The following is a 15751-nucleotide window of genomic DNA, read 5'->3' on the forward strand; positions in this document are numbered from 1 at the left end:
TACCGCAGGGATCGGTGCTGGGACCCTTGCTGTTTGTAGTGTACATTAATGATTTAGACGTGAATATAGAAGATATGATCAGTAAGTTCACAGATGACGTGTAAATTGTTGGTGTCGTAAATAGTGAGGAGGAAAGCCTTAGATTACAGGGAGATATAGATGGGCTGGTAAGATGGGTGGAGCTGTGGCAAATGGAATTTAATCCTGAGAAGTGTGAGGTGATGCATTTTGGGAGGACTAACAAGGCAAGGGAATATACAGTGGATGGTAGGACCCTAGGAAGTACAGAGTGTCAGAGGGACCTTGGCGTACTTGTCCATAGATCACTGAAGGCAGCAGCACAGGTAGATAAGGTGGTTAGGAAAGCATATGGGAGACTTGTCTTTATTAGCCGAGGCATAGAATATAAGAGCAGGGAGGTTATGATGGAGCTGTATGATTTACCTTACGAGTCACATCCTCAAAAAAAACTAATAAATTTGATCAGACTACAATTTTCTAAGTGTGTTGTTAAGACTTACTTAATAATAGATTTCAGCATGTTCCCAATGACTGTTGTCAGGCTAACTGGCCTCCAGTTCCATTTTCTCTCTGCCTCCTTTCTTGAGTAGCAGAGCTAAATTTTAACTTCCGGTCTGCTGGGACTGTTCTAGAATCCAGGGAATTTTGGAAAATCATAACCAGTGCATCCACTGTCTCTGCAGCTACCTCTTTTTCTTCAATTGTCTGCCATTTCCTCATTCCACACAATAATTTCTTCTGTCTCTGCCTCTAACGGACCAATGTCTCCATTAGCTACTCTCCATTATATATAAAAACAATAAATGCTGGAAATACTCAGCAGGTCTGGCAGCATCTGTGTAGAGATAAGCAGAGTTAATGTTTCAGATCAGTGACCCTTCAAAAACTCCAGTAGATTTGTTAAGCATGATTTCCCTTTCGTAAAACCATGCTGACTTTGTTCAATCCCGTTTATGCTTTCCAGATGTTCTGCTATCACATCCTTTATAATCGATATATAATAGATGGGATTATGATATTATAGCTATTACAGAAACGTAGTTGAGGGATGGGCAGGACTGGCAGCTCAATGTTCCGGGGTACTGATGCTTCTGGCATGACAGATGTGGAGGTAAGAGAGGAGGGGGAGTTGCACTACTGATTAGGGAGGACATTACGGCAGTACTTAGAGAGGATATCCCGGGAGGAATGTCCAGCGAGGCCATATGGGTAGAACTTAGAAATAAGAAAGGGGTAATCACTTTGATGGGATTATACTATAGGTCCCCCAATAGTCAGAGGGAATTGGAGGAGCATATATGTAGGGAAATCACAGATAAGTGTCGGAATTATAGGATAGTAATAATAGTGATTTTAACTTCCCTAATATTGACTGGGACTGCCTTAGCGCTAAGGGATCAGACGGGGAAGAAATTGTTAAGTGTGTCCAGGATAGTTTTCTGAAGCAGTATGTGGTTGGCCCTACTAGAGAAGGGGCTACACTCGACCTCCTGTTTGGATATGAGGCTGGGCAGGTGGTTGATGTGTCAGTGGGGGAGCATTTTGGGACCAGTGACCATAACGCCATTAGCTTCAAGATAATTATGGAAAAGGATAGGACTGGTCCTCAAGTTGAAGTCCTAAATTGGGGGAAGGCTAATTTCGATGGCATCAGACAGGAACTCTCAAAAGTTGAACGGGAGAGGCTGCTTACAGGTAAAGGGATGTCTGGCAAGTGGGAGGCTTTTAAAAATGAGATAGGAAGAGTTCAGGGCCGACATGTTCCTGTTAGATTGAAGGGCAAGGCTGGCAAGTTCAGGGAACCTTGGTTGACGAGGGATATTGAGGGTCTGGTCAGGACAAAGAAGGAGGCATATGTCAGGTGTAGGTAGCTGGGATCAAGTGAGTCCCTTGAGGAGTATAGGGGATGTAGGACTACACTTAAGAAGGAAATTAGGAGGGCGAAAAGGGGCCATGAGATTTCCCTGCAGATAAGATAAAGGAGAATCCTAAAAGATTCTATAAGTATATTAAGAGTAAAAGGGTATCTAGGGAGAAAGTAGGTCCCCTTAAAGATCAGTGTGGTAATCTATGTGTGGAGCCACGGGAAATGGGCGAGGTCTTAAATGAATACTTCGCGTCTGTATTTACCGTGGAGGCGGCCATGGAAGCTAGTGAGTTCAAGGGAGGGAACAGCGATATCCAAGAGCATATCAACATTACAAAGGAGGTGGTGTTGGAGGCTTTGAAGTGCATTAAGATGGATAAATCCCCAGGACCTGATCAGGTGTATCCTAGGATGCTATGGGAAGCAAGGGAGGAGATTGCTGGGGCCCTGGCAGAGATTTTTGTATCATTGTTAGCCACGGGTGAGGTACCGGAAGACTGGAGGATAGCTAATGTTGTGCCTTTATTTAAGAAGGGCAGCAGGGATAAGCCAGGAAATTACAGGCCAGTGAGCCTTACATCAGTGGTGGGAAATTATTGGAAGTGATCCTGAGAGACAGGATTTATATGCATTTGGAAAGGCAAGGTCTGATTAGGGATAGTCAGCATGGCTTTGTGCGTGGGAAATCATGTCTCACGAATTTGATTGAGTTTTTTGAGGAGGTGACCAAGAGGATTGACGAGGGCAGAGCAGTGGACGTTGTCTACATGGACTTTAGCAAGGCCTTTAACAAGGCCCCGCATGGTAGGCTGGTCCGGAAGGTTTGAACACATGGGATCCAGGGTGAGCTAGCCAACTGGATACAAAATTGGCTTGGTGATAGGAGGCAGAGGGTGGTAGTGGAGGGTTGTTTTTCAGATTGGAGGCCGGTGACCAGTGGTGTGCCGCAGGGATCGGTGCTGGGCCCTCTGTTGTTTGTCATATATATTAATGACGGATGTGAATGTAGGGGGCATGATTAGTAAGTTTGCAGATAACACCAAAATTGGTTGTCTAAGATTACAACAGGATATAGATAAACTGGGAAAGTGGGCAAGGGATTGGTAAATGGAATTTAACGCAGACAGGTGCGAAGTGATGCATTTTGGGAAGTTAAACCAGGGCAGGACATATACAGTGAATGGCAGGGCTCTGGGGAGTGCTGTTGAGCAGAGAGACCTTGGGGTGCAAGTACATAGTTCCCTGAAAGTGGCAACACATGTAGACAGGGTGGTCAAGAAGGCGTATGGCATGTTTGCCTTCATCGGCCGAGGCATTGAGTACAAGAGTTGGGACGTCATGTTACACTTGTACATAACGTTGGTTCGGCCGCATTTGGAGTACTTTGTGCAGTTCTGGTCGCCGCACTACAGGAAAGATGCGATTAAGCTAGAGAGGGTGCAGAAAAGATTCACAAGGATGTTGTCTGGTTTGGAGGGCTTGAGTTATAAAGAGAGATTGGATAGGCTGGGTCTGTTTTCCCTGAAGCGAAGGAGGCTGAGAGGGGACATGATAGAGGTATATAAAATTATGAGAGGCATCAATAGGGTAGATAGCCAGAGTCTGTTTCCCATGGTAGGGGTGACTAAAACTAGGGGGCATAGATTTAGGGTGAGAGGGAGGAGGTTTAAAGGGGATCAAAGGGGTAAATGTTTCACACAAAGAATCATGGGTATCTGGAATGAGCTTCCTGAGGAGGTGGTGGAGGCAGGAACAGTGTCAACATTTAAGAGGCATCTGGACAGGTACTTGAATGAGCAAGTCATAGAGGGATATGGAATTAATGCAGGCAGGTGGGATTAGTATAGATAGGCATTATGGTTGGCATGGACGTAGTGGGCCGAAGGGCCTGTTTCTATGCTGTACGACTCTATGACTCTCGCATTTTACCCACTACTGATGTAAGGCTAGCTGGTCTGTAATTCCCCGTTTTTTCTCTCCCTCCTTTTTTTAAATAGTGGGGTTACATTTGCCATCCTCCAATCTGTAGGAACTGCTCCAGAGTCTATAGAATTTTGGAAGATGACCACCAATGCATCCACTATTTTCAGGGCCACTTCCTTTAGTACTCTGGGATGTAGATTATCAGGCCCTGGGTATTTGTCAACCTTTAACCCGATTAATTTCCCTAGTACTATTTTTTTTTTACTAATACTGATTTCCTTCAGTTCCTTCCTCTCATTAGACCCTTGGTTCGCTAATATTTCTGGGAAGTCATTTGTGTCCTCCTTTGTGAAGACAGAACCAAAGTATGTGTTTAATTTTTCTGTCATTTCTTTGTTCCCCATTATAATTTCCCCCGTTTCTGACTGTAAGTGATCTACATCTGTCTTCAGTAACCTTTTTCTCTTCACATATTTATCGAAGCTTTTACAGTCAGTTTTTATGTTCCCCGCAAGTTTACCCTCATACTCTATTTTCCCCGCTTAATCAACCTCTATGTCCTCCTTTGCTGAATTCTAAACTGCTCCCAATCCTCAGAATTGCTGCTTTTTTCAAGCAATTTTATATGCCTCCTCTTTGGATCTAATACTATCCCTAATTTCTTTTGTAAGCCATGGCTGAGTCACCTTTCCGGTTTTATTTTTGAGCCAGACAGGAATGAATAATTGCTTTAGTTTAAGCACACATTCTTTAAATATTATCCATTGCCTATCCACCGTCAACCCTTTTAGTAAAGTTCCCCAATCCACCATAGCCAACCCATGCCTCAGACCTGCGCAGTTTCCTTTATTTAGATTCAGGACCCTAGTTTCGGTTTCAACTACTCCACTCTCCATCTTAATAAAGAATTCTATCATGTTATGGTCGCTCCTCCCCAAGGGATCCCGCACAACAAGATTGTTAATTAATCCTTTCTCATTGCACAATACCCAGTCTAGGATAGCCTGTTCTCAAGTTGGTTCCTCAATGTATTGATCTAAAAAAAAAACCATCACGTACACACTCCAGGAAATCCTCCTCTACAGTATTATTGCTAATTTGGTCTGACCTATCTATACATAGATTAAAGTCACCCATGATTACAGATGTACCCTTATTGCATGCATCTCTAATTTATTGTTTAATGCCATCCCTTACATCTACACTACTGTTTGGGGGCCTATAGACAACCCCCACCAACGGTTTCTGCCCCTTACTGTTGCTTAGCTCCATCCATACAGATTCCACATTGTGATTTTCCAAGCCAATATCCTTCCTTACTATTGCATTGATTTCCTCCTTTACTAACAACGTTACACCACCTCCTTTTCCTTTTTGCCTTTCCTTCCTAAATATTGAATACCCCTGGATGTTCAGTTCCAATCCTTGGTCACCCTGCAGCCATGTCTCCGTAAACTTTAAGATTTTTGCTTGGGACTGGAATATATGTCATTTTCAAACTTAATATGAAATTCAACTGTATTATAATCACTTTTTCCCAGATTACTATTTCTCTATCACTATGAGATTAATTATCCTTGCCGCATTGCACAATATGAGATCTAAAATAGCTTTATCAATAAATCAGTGTTTAAATTACTGAGGAACACATTCAGATTTTGTCAAGATCTTGATCTTTATTTTGTTGCAATAAGAAAGATTCAAATGCATCACATGTTAACAAAAACACATTCATAAAACTAAATGAACATGGTGTATATTGAACTCATCTATAATTACAGGTAGACAGTGAAAGTGGACTGCTAATCTTGTCAGCCCTATGCTATAATACTCTTAATAATGTGAATAAGGATTTGTTTTTGAAAAGAGGAAATCTCACCCTTCATAGATTGTGCTGGACATTGCATCAACAGTATCACCTCCAGACATTGCTCCCTTATCAGCCATTGTTACTGCAAGCAAATAAAAATATACTTGTTATTTCATACTCACGAGTAGCGTTCCTTGAAAATAAAATAAACCATCAATAGCATGCACTTGTATGTAGAAAATATTGCACGAGTTGAAAAAATAGACCTCGAACAGAGGTAGGGGATGTAACCAAAGTCATGATCATGATAGCTTTAAGGCTTTGAAAACATTGGAACTGGCGAGGCAGAGACACATAACATATTTATTTATTTAGATACAGCACTGAAACAGGCCCTTCGGCCCACCAAGTCTGTGCCGACCACCAACCACCCATTTATACTAATCCTACATTAATCCCATATCCCTACCACATCCTCCCTCAATTCCCCTACCTATATCAGCATGCAATATTTGGAAGAGTGGAGTGTGCAGCCTGATGTACAAGGCTGAAGGAAGTTCCAGAAGGGTACAGTACAGTGGTCATGTTACTGAACTAGTAAACCCATCATGGCAGTTTGAGAATACGAATTCAGTTTAAAATAAAAATCTGGAAATAAAAAATAAAGCTGGTGTATCAGTAAGTGACTACAAACTTGCTGACCTTACCCAGACTGGCCTTTGCATGACTCCAGTCATCCACCAATGTGGCCAACCCTTAATTTCCCTCTGATGTGGCATTGCAAGCTACTCAATTCTCAGGGCAATCAAAAATTGGCAATAAATTCCAATATTGTCAGCGACACCCTCGCCTTCCTTTTCAAAGTGCTTGATTGTGCTGTTAGAATCACAGAATCATAGAACGTCTACAGCATAGCAAGAGGCCACTTGTCTCCTAAATCAGTGTACAACTTTCCTGGAGCTTCACATTTAAATCCCTCCAATCTGGTTTGTGCTCTGCCACAGTACCAAAACAGCTCTTACTGAAGTCAAATATGACATCCTATGTGACTGCGACAGTGACAATCTACGCCTCCTCGTCCTTCTCGACTCGTTTACAGCTTTTGACATGATTGACCACACCATCTTGCTCCAACTCCTCCCCATTGTCGTCCAGCTGGGCGAGACTGCACGCGCCTGGTTCCAATCTTATCCATCTAGTTGCAGCCAGAGAATCACCTGCAATGGCTTATCTTCCTGCGCCTGCACCATCACCTCTGGTGTCACAAGGAGCTACCTTTTGCCCCCTCCTAACACTCATCTACAGGCTGTCGCTGATCTTCTAACAAGTGTCTTTGTCCCACAAATATACCAAAGATACCCAGCTCTAGCCTGCCACCTCCTCTCTTGAATCCTCCACTGACTTTAAATTAACACACTGCTTGCCCAACATCCAGTACTGGAAGAGCAGAAATTTCCTCCAACTAAATATCAGGAAGACTGAAGCAATTATCTTGAGCCCCTGCTACAAACTCTGTCCCTTAGCTAGCAACTCCATCCCCCTTGCTGGCAACTATCTGAAGCTGAACAAGACTGTTCACAACCATGGTGTCATATCTGGCCAAGATGAGCTTCCAACAATATATCCGTGACATCACTATGGCTGCCTATTTGCACCTCTGTAACATCACCCAACTCAGCCCCGGCCTCAGCTCATCTTCTACCGAAACCCTCGTCCATGCCTATTATCTCTGGACTTGACAATTCCAAAGCACTCCTAGCCAGCCTCTGATTTTCAACCCTCTGTAAACATGAAATCATCCAAACCTCTGCTGCCCATAACCTAACTTGCACTAACTCCCATTCACTCATCATCCCTGCACTCAGTGACCCGCATTGGCTCTGTTAAGCAACACCTGGATTTTAAATTCTCATCCTTGTTTTCAAATCTCTCCATGGCCTTACCCCTCTCTATCTTTAATTTCCTCCAGCCCTACAAACTGTCAGATATCTTTGCTCCTTCATTTCTGGCCTCGAGCACCACCGATTATATTCATTCCACCACTGGTGACTATGCCTTCAGCAGCCAAGGCCCTAAATTCCTTCCCTCAACCTCTCTTTCCTCCTTTAAGACAATCAAAGAACAAACAAAGAACAAAGAAAATTACAGCACAGGAACAGGCCCTTCGGCCCTCCAAGACTGCGCTGATCCAGATCCTCTATCTAAACATGACGCCTATTTTCTAAGGGTCTGTATCTCTTTGCTTCCTGCCCATTCATGTATCTGTCTAGATACATCTTAAAAGACACTATCGTGCCCGCGTCTACCACCTCCGCTGGCAACGCGTTCCAGGCACCCACCACCCTCTGCGTAAAGAACTTTCCACGCATATCCCCCCATAACTTTTCCCCTCTCATTTTGAACTCGTGACCCCTAGTAATTGAATCCCCCACTCTGGGAAAAAGCTTCTTGCTATCCAACCTGTATATACCTCTCATGATTTTGTACACCTCAATCAGGTCCCCCCTCAACCTCCATCTTTCTAATGAAAATCCTTAAAACTTATCCCTTTGGCCAAGCTTTGGGTCACTTGCCATATCTTACACGGCTCATGTCAAATTTTGTTTGATAGTGCTCCTGTGAAGCGCCTGAGGATGTCTGCAATGTTAAAGGCGCTATATAAATACAAACTGCTATTGTTTAAACAGTCATCCATACTGCTGCCAGCTTCAGACTTCACTTTTCTAATGCTCTTCTTGCTGGCTTTTGACATCTCCCATCCTCAGTCAACTTCAAAACATTCAAACTCTGCTGCCTGCATCCTATCCTTGTCCTTCCTTACTTATCCTAGTCTCTTAACACCTCAATTTTAAACTTCTAACACTTGCATTTTAATTCCACCATGGCCTCTCCCCCTCCCTTTCTGTAGCTTTTAACCTTTCCTGAGTAGAGTAAAAGGTCTGAGACCACAGCGGGGATAAAGCAGTGGCGGACAGAGAGAGGGTACTGCAAGAACAGCAGAAGGTCCAAAGGCACAGCAGAGATAAAGCAGCAGGGGCGGGGGGGAAGAGAGAGAGAGAGAGAGAGAGCACGGTGTGAGGAAACCATTTGGGGGGGGGGGGGGAAATCAAAGTGTGACATCACAGGAAAGCAGGTAAGTGAATGGTTGGTGAGTATTTCTCTTTTTCTCTCTTGAATAGGACATTCATTCAACTATGGAGCCAGGAAATTAATAACCTCAATCAGGGTGAGCAGAACCGGACGGACTGCCCGGCATTGACCTAGGCATCGGAAACAACAATGGCAAACCCAGCCCTGTCGACCCTACAAAGTCATCCTTACTAACATCTGGGAGCTTGTGCCAAAGTTGGGAGAGCTGTCCGACAGACTACTCAAGCAACAGCCTGACAGTCATACGCACAGAAGCATACCTTACAGACAATATCCCAGACAGCACCATCCCTATCCCCTGGTATGTCCTGTCCCACTGGCAGGACAGACCCACCACAGGTGGTGGAACAGTGGCACACAGTCGACAGGGAGTTGCCCAGGGAGACCTCAACATCGACTCTGGACCCCGCAACGTCTCATGGCATCAGGTTAAAGGACCTGCTGATTACCACATACTGCCCTGTTCCCTCTGCTGATGAATCAGTACTCCTCCATGTAGTGAGGGTGGCAGACTTCAAAGTTCATCACCAAGAGTGGCACGGTAGCATCACTACTGACCAAGCTGGTCGAGTCCTAAAGGATATAGCTGCTAGACTGGGTCTGTGGCAGGTGGTGAGGAAACCAAGAGGGAAAATCCGACTTGACCTCGTCCTTATCAATCTGTCTGCTGCAGATGCATCTGTCCATGACAGAATTGGTAGGAGTGACCACCGCACAGTCCTTGTGGAGATAATGTCTCGCCCTCACAGAGGATACCCTCCATCATGTTGTGTGGCACTATCACTGTGCTAAAATGGGATAGATTTCGAACAGATCTTGCAGCGCAAAACTGGGCATCCGTGAGGCACTCTGGCCCATCAGAAGTGGCAGAACTGTACTCAACCACAATCTGCAACCTCATGCCCCAGCATACATCCCACTCTACCATTGCGATCATGCCAGGGGATCATCCCTGGTTCAATGAAGAGTGCAGAAGCACATGCCAGGAGCACCACCAGGCATACCTCAAAATGAGGGGTCAACCTGGAGAAGCTGCAACCCAGGACTACTTGCGTGCCAAACAGCACAAGCAGCATGCAATAGACAAAGCTAAGTGATCCCACAACCAACGGATCAGATCTAAGCTCTGCAGTCCTGCCACATCCAGTGATGAATGGTGGTGGACAATTAAACAACTAACTGGAGGAGGTGTCTCCACAAATATCCCCATCCTCAATGATGGGAGAGCCTAGCACATCAGTGAGAAAGATAAGGCTGAAGCATTTGCAACAATCTTCAACCAGACGTGCAGAGTTGATGATCTAACTTGGCCTCCTCCTGAAGTCCCCAACATCACAGATGACAGTCTTCAGCCAATTCGATTCACTCCATGTGATATCAAGAAATGACTGAAGGCACTGGATACTGCAAAGGCTATGGGCCCTGACAACATTCTGGCAATAGTACTGAAAATCTGTGCTCCAGAGCTTGCTGCGCCCCTAGCCAAGCTGTTCCAATACAGCTATGAAAAATTGCCCAAGTATGTCCTGTACACAAAATGCAGGACAAATCCAACCCGCCAATTACCACCCCATCAGTCTATGCTCGATCATTAGTAAAGTGATGGAAGGTGTCGTCAACGGTACTATCAAGCGGCACTTGCTTAGCAATAACCTCAATTATTGAGTGACTCTCAATTTGGGGTCCACCAGGACACTCAGCTCCTGACCTCATTACAGCCTTGGTTATAAAAGGGACAAAAGAGCTGAATTCAAGAGGTGAGGTGAGAGTGACTGCCCTTAACATCAAGGCAGCATTTGACAGAGTATGGCATCAAGGAGCCTTAGCAAAACTGGAGTTAATGGGAATCAGGGGGAAAAATCTTCACTGGTTGGAGTCATACCTAGCTGTCATGTAGGCCCGCCACCTGCGGCACACATTATTTCGCCACATGACTATTAAAACTTAAAATTGTGGCTGGGAAGAAAAAAGGGTCTACCACAAGGAATTGTCAAGCCCCTGACTGGAAAGGCATTTGCATACTTGCAGAATAAGGGACTCAGTCCTTGCTTTCCCAATATGCAGAAGAACGGGTCAGACCAGTTTAGTCACATGACTAACTGACTGTTGGAGTTTTTTGAATTTGAACTTGCTGAAAGAACTCAAAGTTCTTTGCTTCTGGACTGAAAAGACCTCTCTCTGTCTGCTCTCATCTCTTCCTCACGGAACTTAAGACCCACTGAAGACACATGAAAAGTCTCCTTCAGCGAACAGGGTTTAAGAAGAATACTGGGCTTCAACGAAAAGCAAGATTACAGCGAACTCGAATCACAGTAAAAACCCCTCTTCAGAGATTGCCTCAAACATTTTTACTTTATTTTTCTTTTGCTTTTGTCTGTCTCCATTTGCATATGCATATTGCGTATGCATGCTAACATGGGACGCAGCATGTATCCGTAGGCGTTAACCGAATCAGAGTTTGAGTTTATATTTTAATAAATTTAACATCTCTTCTTTAAACCTAAGAAAAAACCTAGTTGTGTTAATTTCTTTGCCATATAATTGGAAGGCGGCGAACAAGGATTCACCAAGGGGGAGCTCAAAACACAGTGTTTAAAAATTAAACCTGTTACAATAAGACCAGGGGAAGACAGTAAAAGACCCCTAAACACCGTTCACATCTGGTCATAAATCTAGCACAAAGGAAGATGGTTGCGGGTTTTTTTATTCATTCTTGGGATGTGGGCATTGCTGGCTAAGTCAGCAGTTATTGCCCATCCCTAACTGCCTTCGAGAAATTGGGGGTGAACCGCCTTCTTGAACCACTGCAGTCCATGTGCGGTAGATACACCCACAGTACTGTTAGTGCGGGAGTTCCAGGATTTTGATCCAGCGACAGTGAAGAAGCGGAGATATAGTTCCAAGTCAGGATGGTGTGTGGCTTGGAGGGCAACTTGCAGATGGTGGTGTTCCCATGCATTTGCTGCCCTTGTCCTTCTAAGTGGTAGAGGTCATGGGTTTGGAAGGTGCTGTCTAAGGAGCCTTGGTGCGTTGCTGCAGTGCATCACGTACTGGACACACGTCCCGGCTTCCCCTGAGAAAATCGACAAGTGGTCCACAAGATTGCCCAACCCGAAGAAAGGGGGTCTGAAAATGTGGGAGCAGCTGGAACGATTGAAGGGAATTTACGATCTCCATCCATGGGACGGGGTACAGGTTCTGACCGTAATGGTGCCCAGGCGGGTGAGCCGAAAGCTAAGGAGAGGTCCAAATTGCTTTGGGTGAAGATGGTCAACTACTTGACGCCGGATGGACTGCAATTAACAAGTGGTTGCGAGAGTTTTGTCCTGCAAAAACGGACTAGGGCAAAGTTGCAGCCTGTCAGCAGAAGAACTCGGAGGAAGTGCAGGAGTATGAAGAGAGGTTTAGGTCCACCTGGGTGGAATACTCAGGGATAGTAAACCCTACTCCAGAGGATCTGGACGACATCAGTTTTGGACCCTTAAAAACCGCTTTTGTTGATGGACTAAAGCCAGAACTATCCAAAGTACTGAAGGCCACCCTACCGGAGTGGGATGCAGTAAGAGTGAAATACTCAGAGTTAATAGACAGATGCGCTCAGCTGGACAGGGATATGGGAGTCAAGCTCCGATCTAGTACCGAAAGAGCCTCACAAAGAACAAGTTAGGCGACCCGGCCCCTGTTATTACTGCAGAAAGGAAGGCCATTGGGCTAAGGCGTGTAGAGCGAGAGGACGAGGCAGAGGACTCCAAGGACGCAACCCGGCACCCAAACCAGCTCCCTCCACTGATGCCAACGACCTCTTTGAGAAGTTCAAACGGTTGATGCCCCAGCAACAGAAGGAGATGTCCTCCTTAATCGATGCGACAAAAAACTAGAGGAGCCCTCCCTCGCCCTTTCGGCGCCTCTCCTAGCTCTAGTAGAAAATAGAAAAGATGGATTGTACGTAACTGCGAGGGTGGGCAATCAAGACATTGACTTCTTATTGGATACCGGAGCCAAATTAACGTGTCTACCTCAACAATACGGAAACGCCCTACTGATGGACGGTAAGACTAAAAGAGCTCACGCAGCTGGGGGCCATGGGTTGGTAATTAAGAGGACCCAGCCCGTACACATTGGTCTTGGTCCGCACGAAATGATAACACCAGTCTGGGTAGGTCCGGTGGACCAAGCACTCCTCGGTATGGACGTGCTCACTCAGCTGAACTCCTCATTGCATTTCGAAGGCAGTCAGGTAACTTGGTCTATCAGAAGTTTGAAGAAAGAGCAGCTGAGGGAGCACCCAATATGGGCCCAGGATAAGAACGATTGTGGGCTACTTCAGATGGAACCGGCAACGTTTATGGGATCTGCTCCGCCCTGCACTAAGCAATACCCCATCAGTCAAACATCTTTTGCAGGGATCCTACCTGTAATTAGATAGCTAGAGGAGCGAGGCGTGCTGGTTAAAACACACAGTACCTCAAACAGCCCTGTGTGGCCAGTACGGAAGCCAAACGGGACCTGGCGGCTTACTGTCGACTATAGAAATGCTAACCAGTGTATTGATCAAAAGGCCCCTCTGGTAGCTGACCCCTCTACGGTATTTAATGCCCTGAAGCCAGAACACGAATGGTTCTCTGTTATCGATATGGCCAACAGATTTTGGTCGGTGCCACTGGCACCCGAAGTCCAACCGTGGTTCGCCTTTACTGTACAACAACAACAGTACACCTGGACCCGCCTGCCGCAGGGTTTCGACAACAGCCCCACGGTATTTCATATGGCCCTACAAAACCATTTGAGGGAGTTACCTTCCATGTACTCCACGGTCATCCAGTACGTGGACGACATCCTGTTAGCCTCTGAGACAGAAGAACAGCATGAACAAGATCTGCGTACCCTGCTTGACCACCTTCATCAGAGAGGACACAAAGCCAGTATCGACAAAGCGCAGATAGCAGAAAGAGAGGTCATGTATCTGGGACAAAAGATTTCAAAAGGAAAGAGAGAACTCACCCAGGACAGGACCGCTGCCATTCGAGCTGCCAAACTGCCCACCACTATCCAGGAGCTTAGGTCCTTTTTGGGTTTGTGTAACTTCAACAGAAACTGGATTGACTCCTACACACAGCTGGCTCAACCATTAACCGATCTCTTGAAGGGAAAGCAGGCCTCTAAAGAATCAGTTACCCTAACCAAAGAACAACAAGAAGCTTTTGAAAACTTAAAGAGGGCTTTGTGCTCAGAGCCAGCCCTGGGAATCCCCGATACTATTCGAAAAGACTGGATACCGTCGCCCTAGGATGGGGCAGTTGTTTAAGAGCTATGGAAGCTACATGCCAAGCGGTGATGGCTACTGCAGGTCTGGTGTTAGATCAAAAGTTAACCATTAAGTGTCCGCACACAGTCCACACTTTGCTATCTATGAACAGAGTATCCCAAGTGACAGCAGCCAGATGGACCCGATGGACAACAGTCCTAGAGGCTCCCAATCTCCACATCGTCCGGGCCAGCCCGGTAAATCCGGCGACTATGCTCCTGTGGCCTGAAGAGAGGGAGGAAGAAGAACATGATTGTGTGGAGATTATGGAAGAAACAGAGGAGGTAACCCTAGCGGCAGAGGAAACATTGCTCAACCCAGATTTAATCCTTTTCACAGACGGTTCATCCTTTGTTGACAACGGTACACGGAAAGCAGGATGGGCAGTTACAACCTTACATGAAGTTGTGGAAGCGAGATGCCATCCTTCAGGGACATCGGCCCAACAAGCCGAACTGCGAGCCCTGTCGGAAGCATGTCGAATAGCAGAGGGGAAGACAGCTAATATTTACACAGACTCACGGTCTGCTTTTGGAGTCGCTCACGACTTTGGTCAGTTGTGGCGCAAAAGAGGATTTCTCACTGCTGCTGGTACACCTATTCGAAATGGGAAAGAGGTCCGAGACTTACTGGAGGCGATGCAATTGCCACAAAAGGTATCCATATTGAAATGTAAAGCCCATACGAAAGACAACACCATACAGGCAAAGAGGAATGCCCTAGCCGACAAGGCAGCCAAGGAAGCCGTCTCACAAGGTGATCCCCCGGACGCAAATATGTAAACTGAATGCGTCCCATCTGACACAAGACCTACAAGTGATGCAGAGTGAATGTTCCAAAGAGAAAAAATTGACCTGGATAGAAGCAGGAATGAAGATATGTGACGACGGCATATGGAGGCAAAGGGACACCGAGAAACCCGTCGCACCACAGGTATCGGCAGCTTGGGGTGACCCACCAGATGGAGGCCACGACATCATCCCGGGAGTCCGGGTCTACGTGAAGAAAATACACAAAGAACCTTTGAGCGCCAAGTGGAAGGGACCTTTCCAAGTACTACTGACCACCCAGTCAGCAGTTAAAGTTGAAGGAAAGAAAGCCTGGATACACGCCTCTCATTTAAAACGAGTAACCCGTGATTGAACGCTGAATTATTAATTGCTGATATGTTTAGAATTTGTATTATCTTCTTTGCATGTATTTTGAGTAGTTGCTCACTTTTGACTTGTAATTCTATATTTTACGTTTTTGCTTATTAAGTGCTGTTGTAAACAAGTAACTGAAGCCCCTGCAATGCTTATGCCTTTACAGAGGTCCCGCGGGCCCCTTCTGTGGCACAAGCAGGCAATGTATTGAGTGTGACCCCCTCCAGGTGTTGAAGGCTGTTTCTAGACAAGTAGACACCAGTAAAGGCACCTTGGTGGGATCACAGTGGGGCGGCACAGTGGTGCAGTGGTTAGCACCGCAGCCTCACAGCTCCAGCGACCCGGGTTCAATTCTGGGTACTGCCTGTGTGGAGTTTGCAAGTTCTCCCTGTGTCTGCGTGGGTTTCCTCCGGGTGCTCCGGTTTCCTCCCACAGCCAAAAGACTTGCAGGTTGATAGGTAAATTGGCCATTATAAATTGCCCCTAGTATAGGTAGGTGGTAGGGGAATATAGGGACAGGTGGGGATGTG

At 45.8% G+C, this 15751-nt stretch overlaps 1 protein-coding gene across 4 annotated transcripts in view; it reads right to left on the reverse strand.

Moving 5' to 3' along the window:
• Positions 1-15751, reverse strand: part of casp3b (caspase 3, apoptosis-related cysteine peptidase b) — a 72195-nt gene that overhangs the window by 46502 nt on the left and 9942 nt on the right. For all 4 annotated transcript variants that reach the window (XM_068029390.1, XM_068029387.1, XM_068029388.1 and 1 more), the window contains one exon: positions 5691-5763. In XM_068029390.1, the coding sequence (XP_067885491.1) occupies positions 5691-5758 (68 nt within the window). In that variant the 5' untranslated portion in view covers positions 5759-5763. The remainder of the gene's footprint in view (positions 1-5690; positions 5764-15751) is intronic.

This window comes from Heterodontus francisci, chromosome 4, assembly GCF_036365525.1.
Source record: "Heterodontus francisci isolate sHetFra1 chromosome 4, sHetFra1.hap1, whole genome shotgun sequence".
In the NCBI taxonomy this organism is placed as follows: domain Eukaryota; kingdom Metazoa; phylum Chordata; class Chondrichthyes; order Heterodontiformes; family Heterodontidae; genus Heterodontus; species Heterodontus francisci.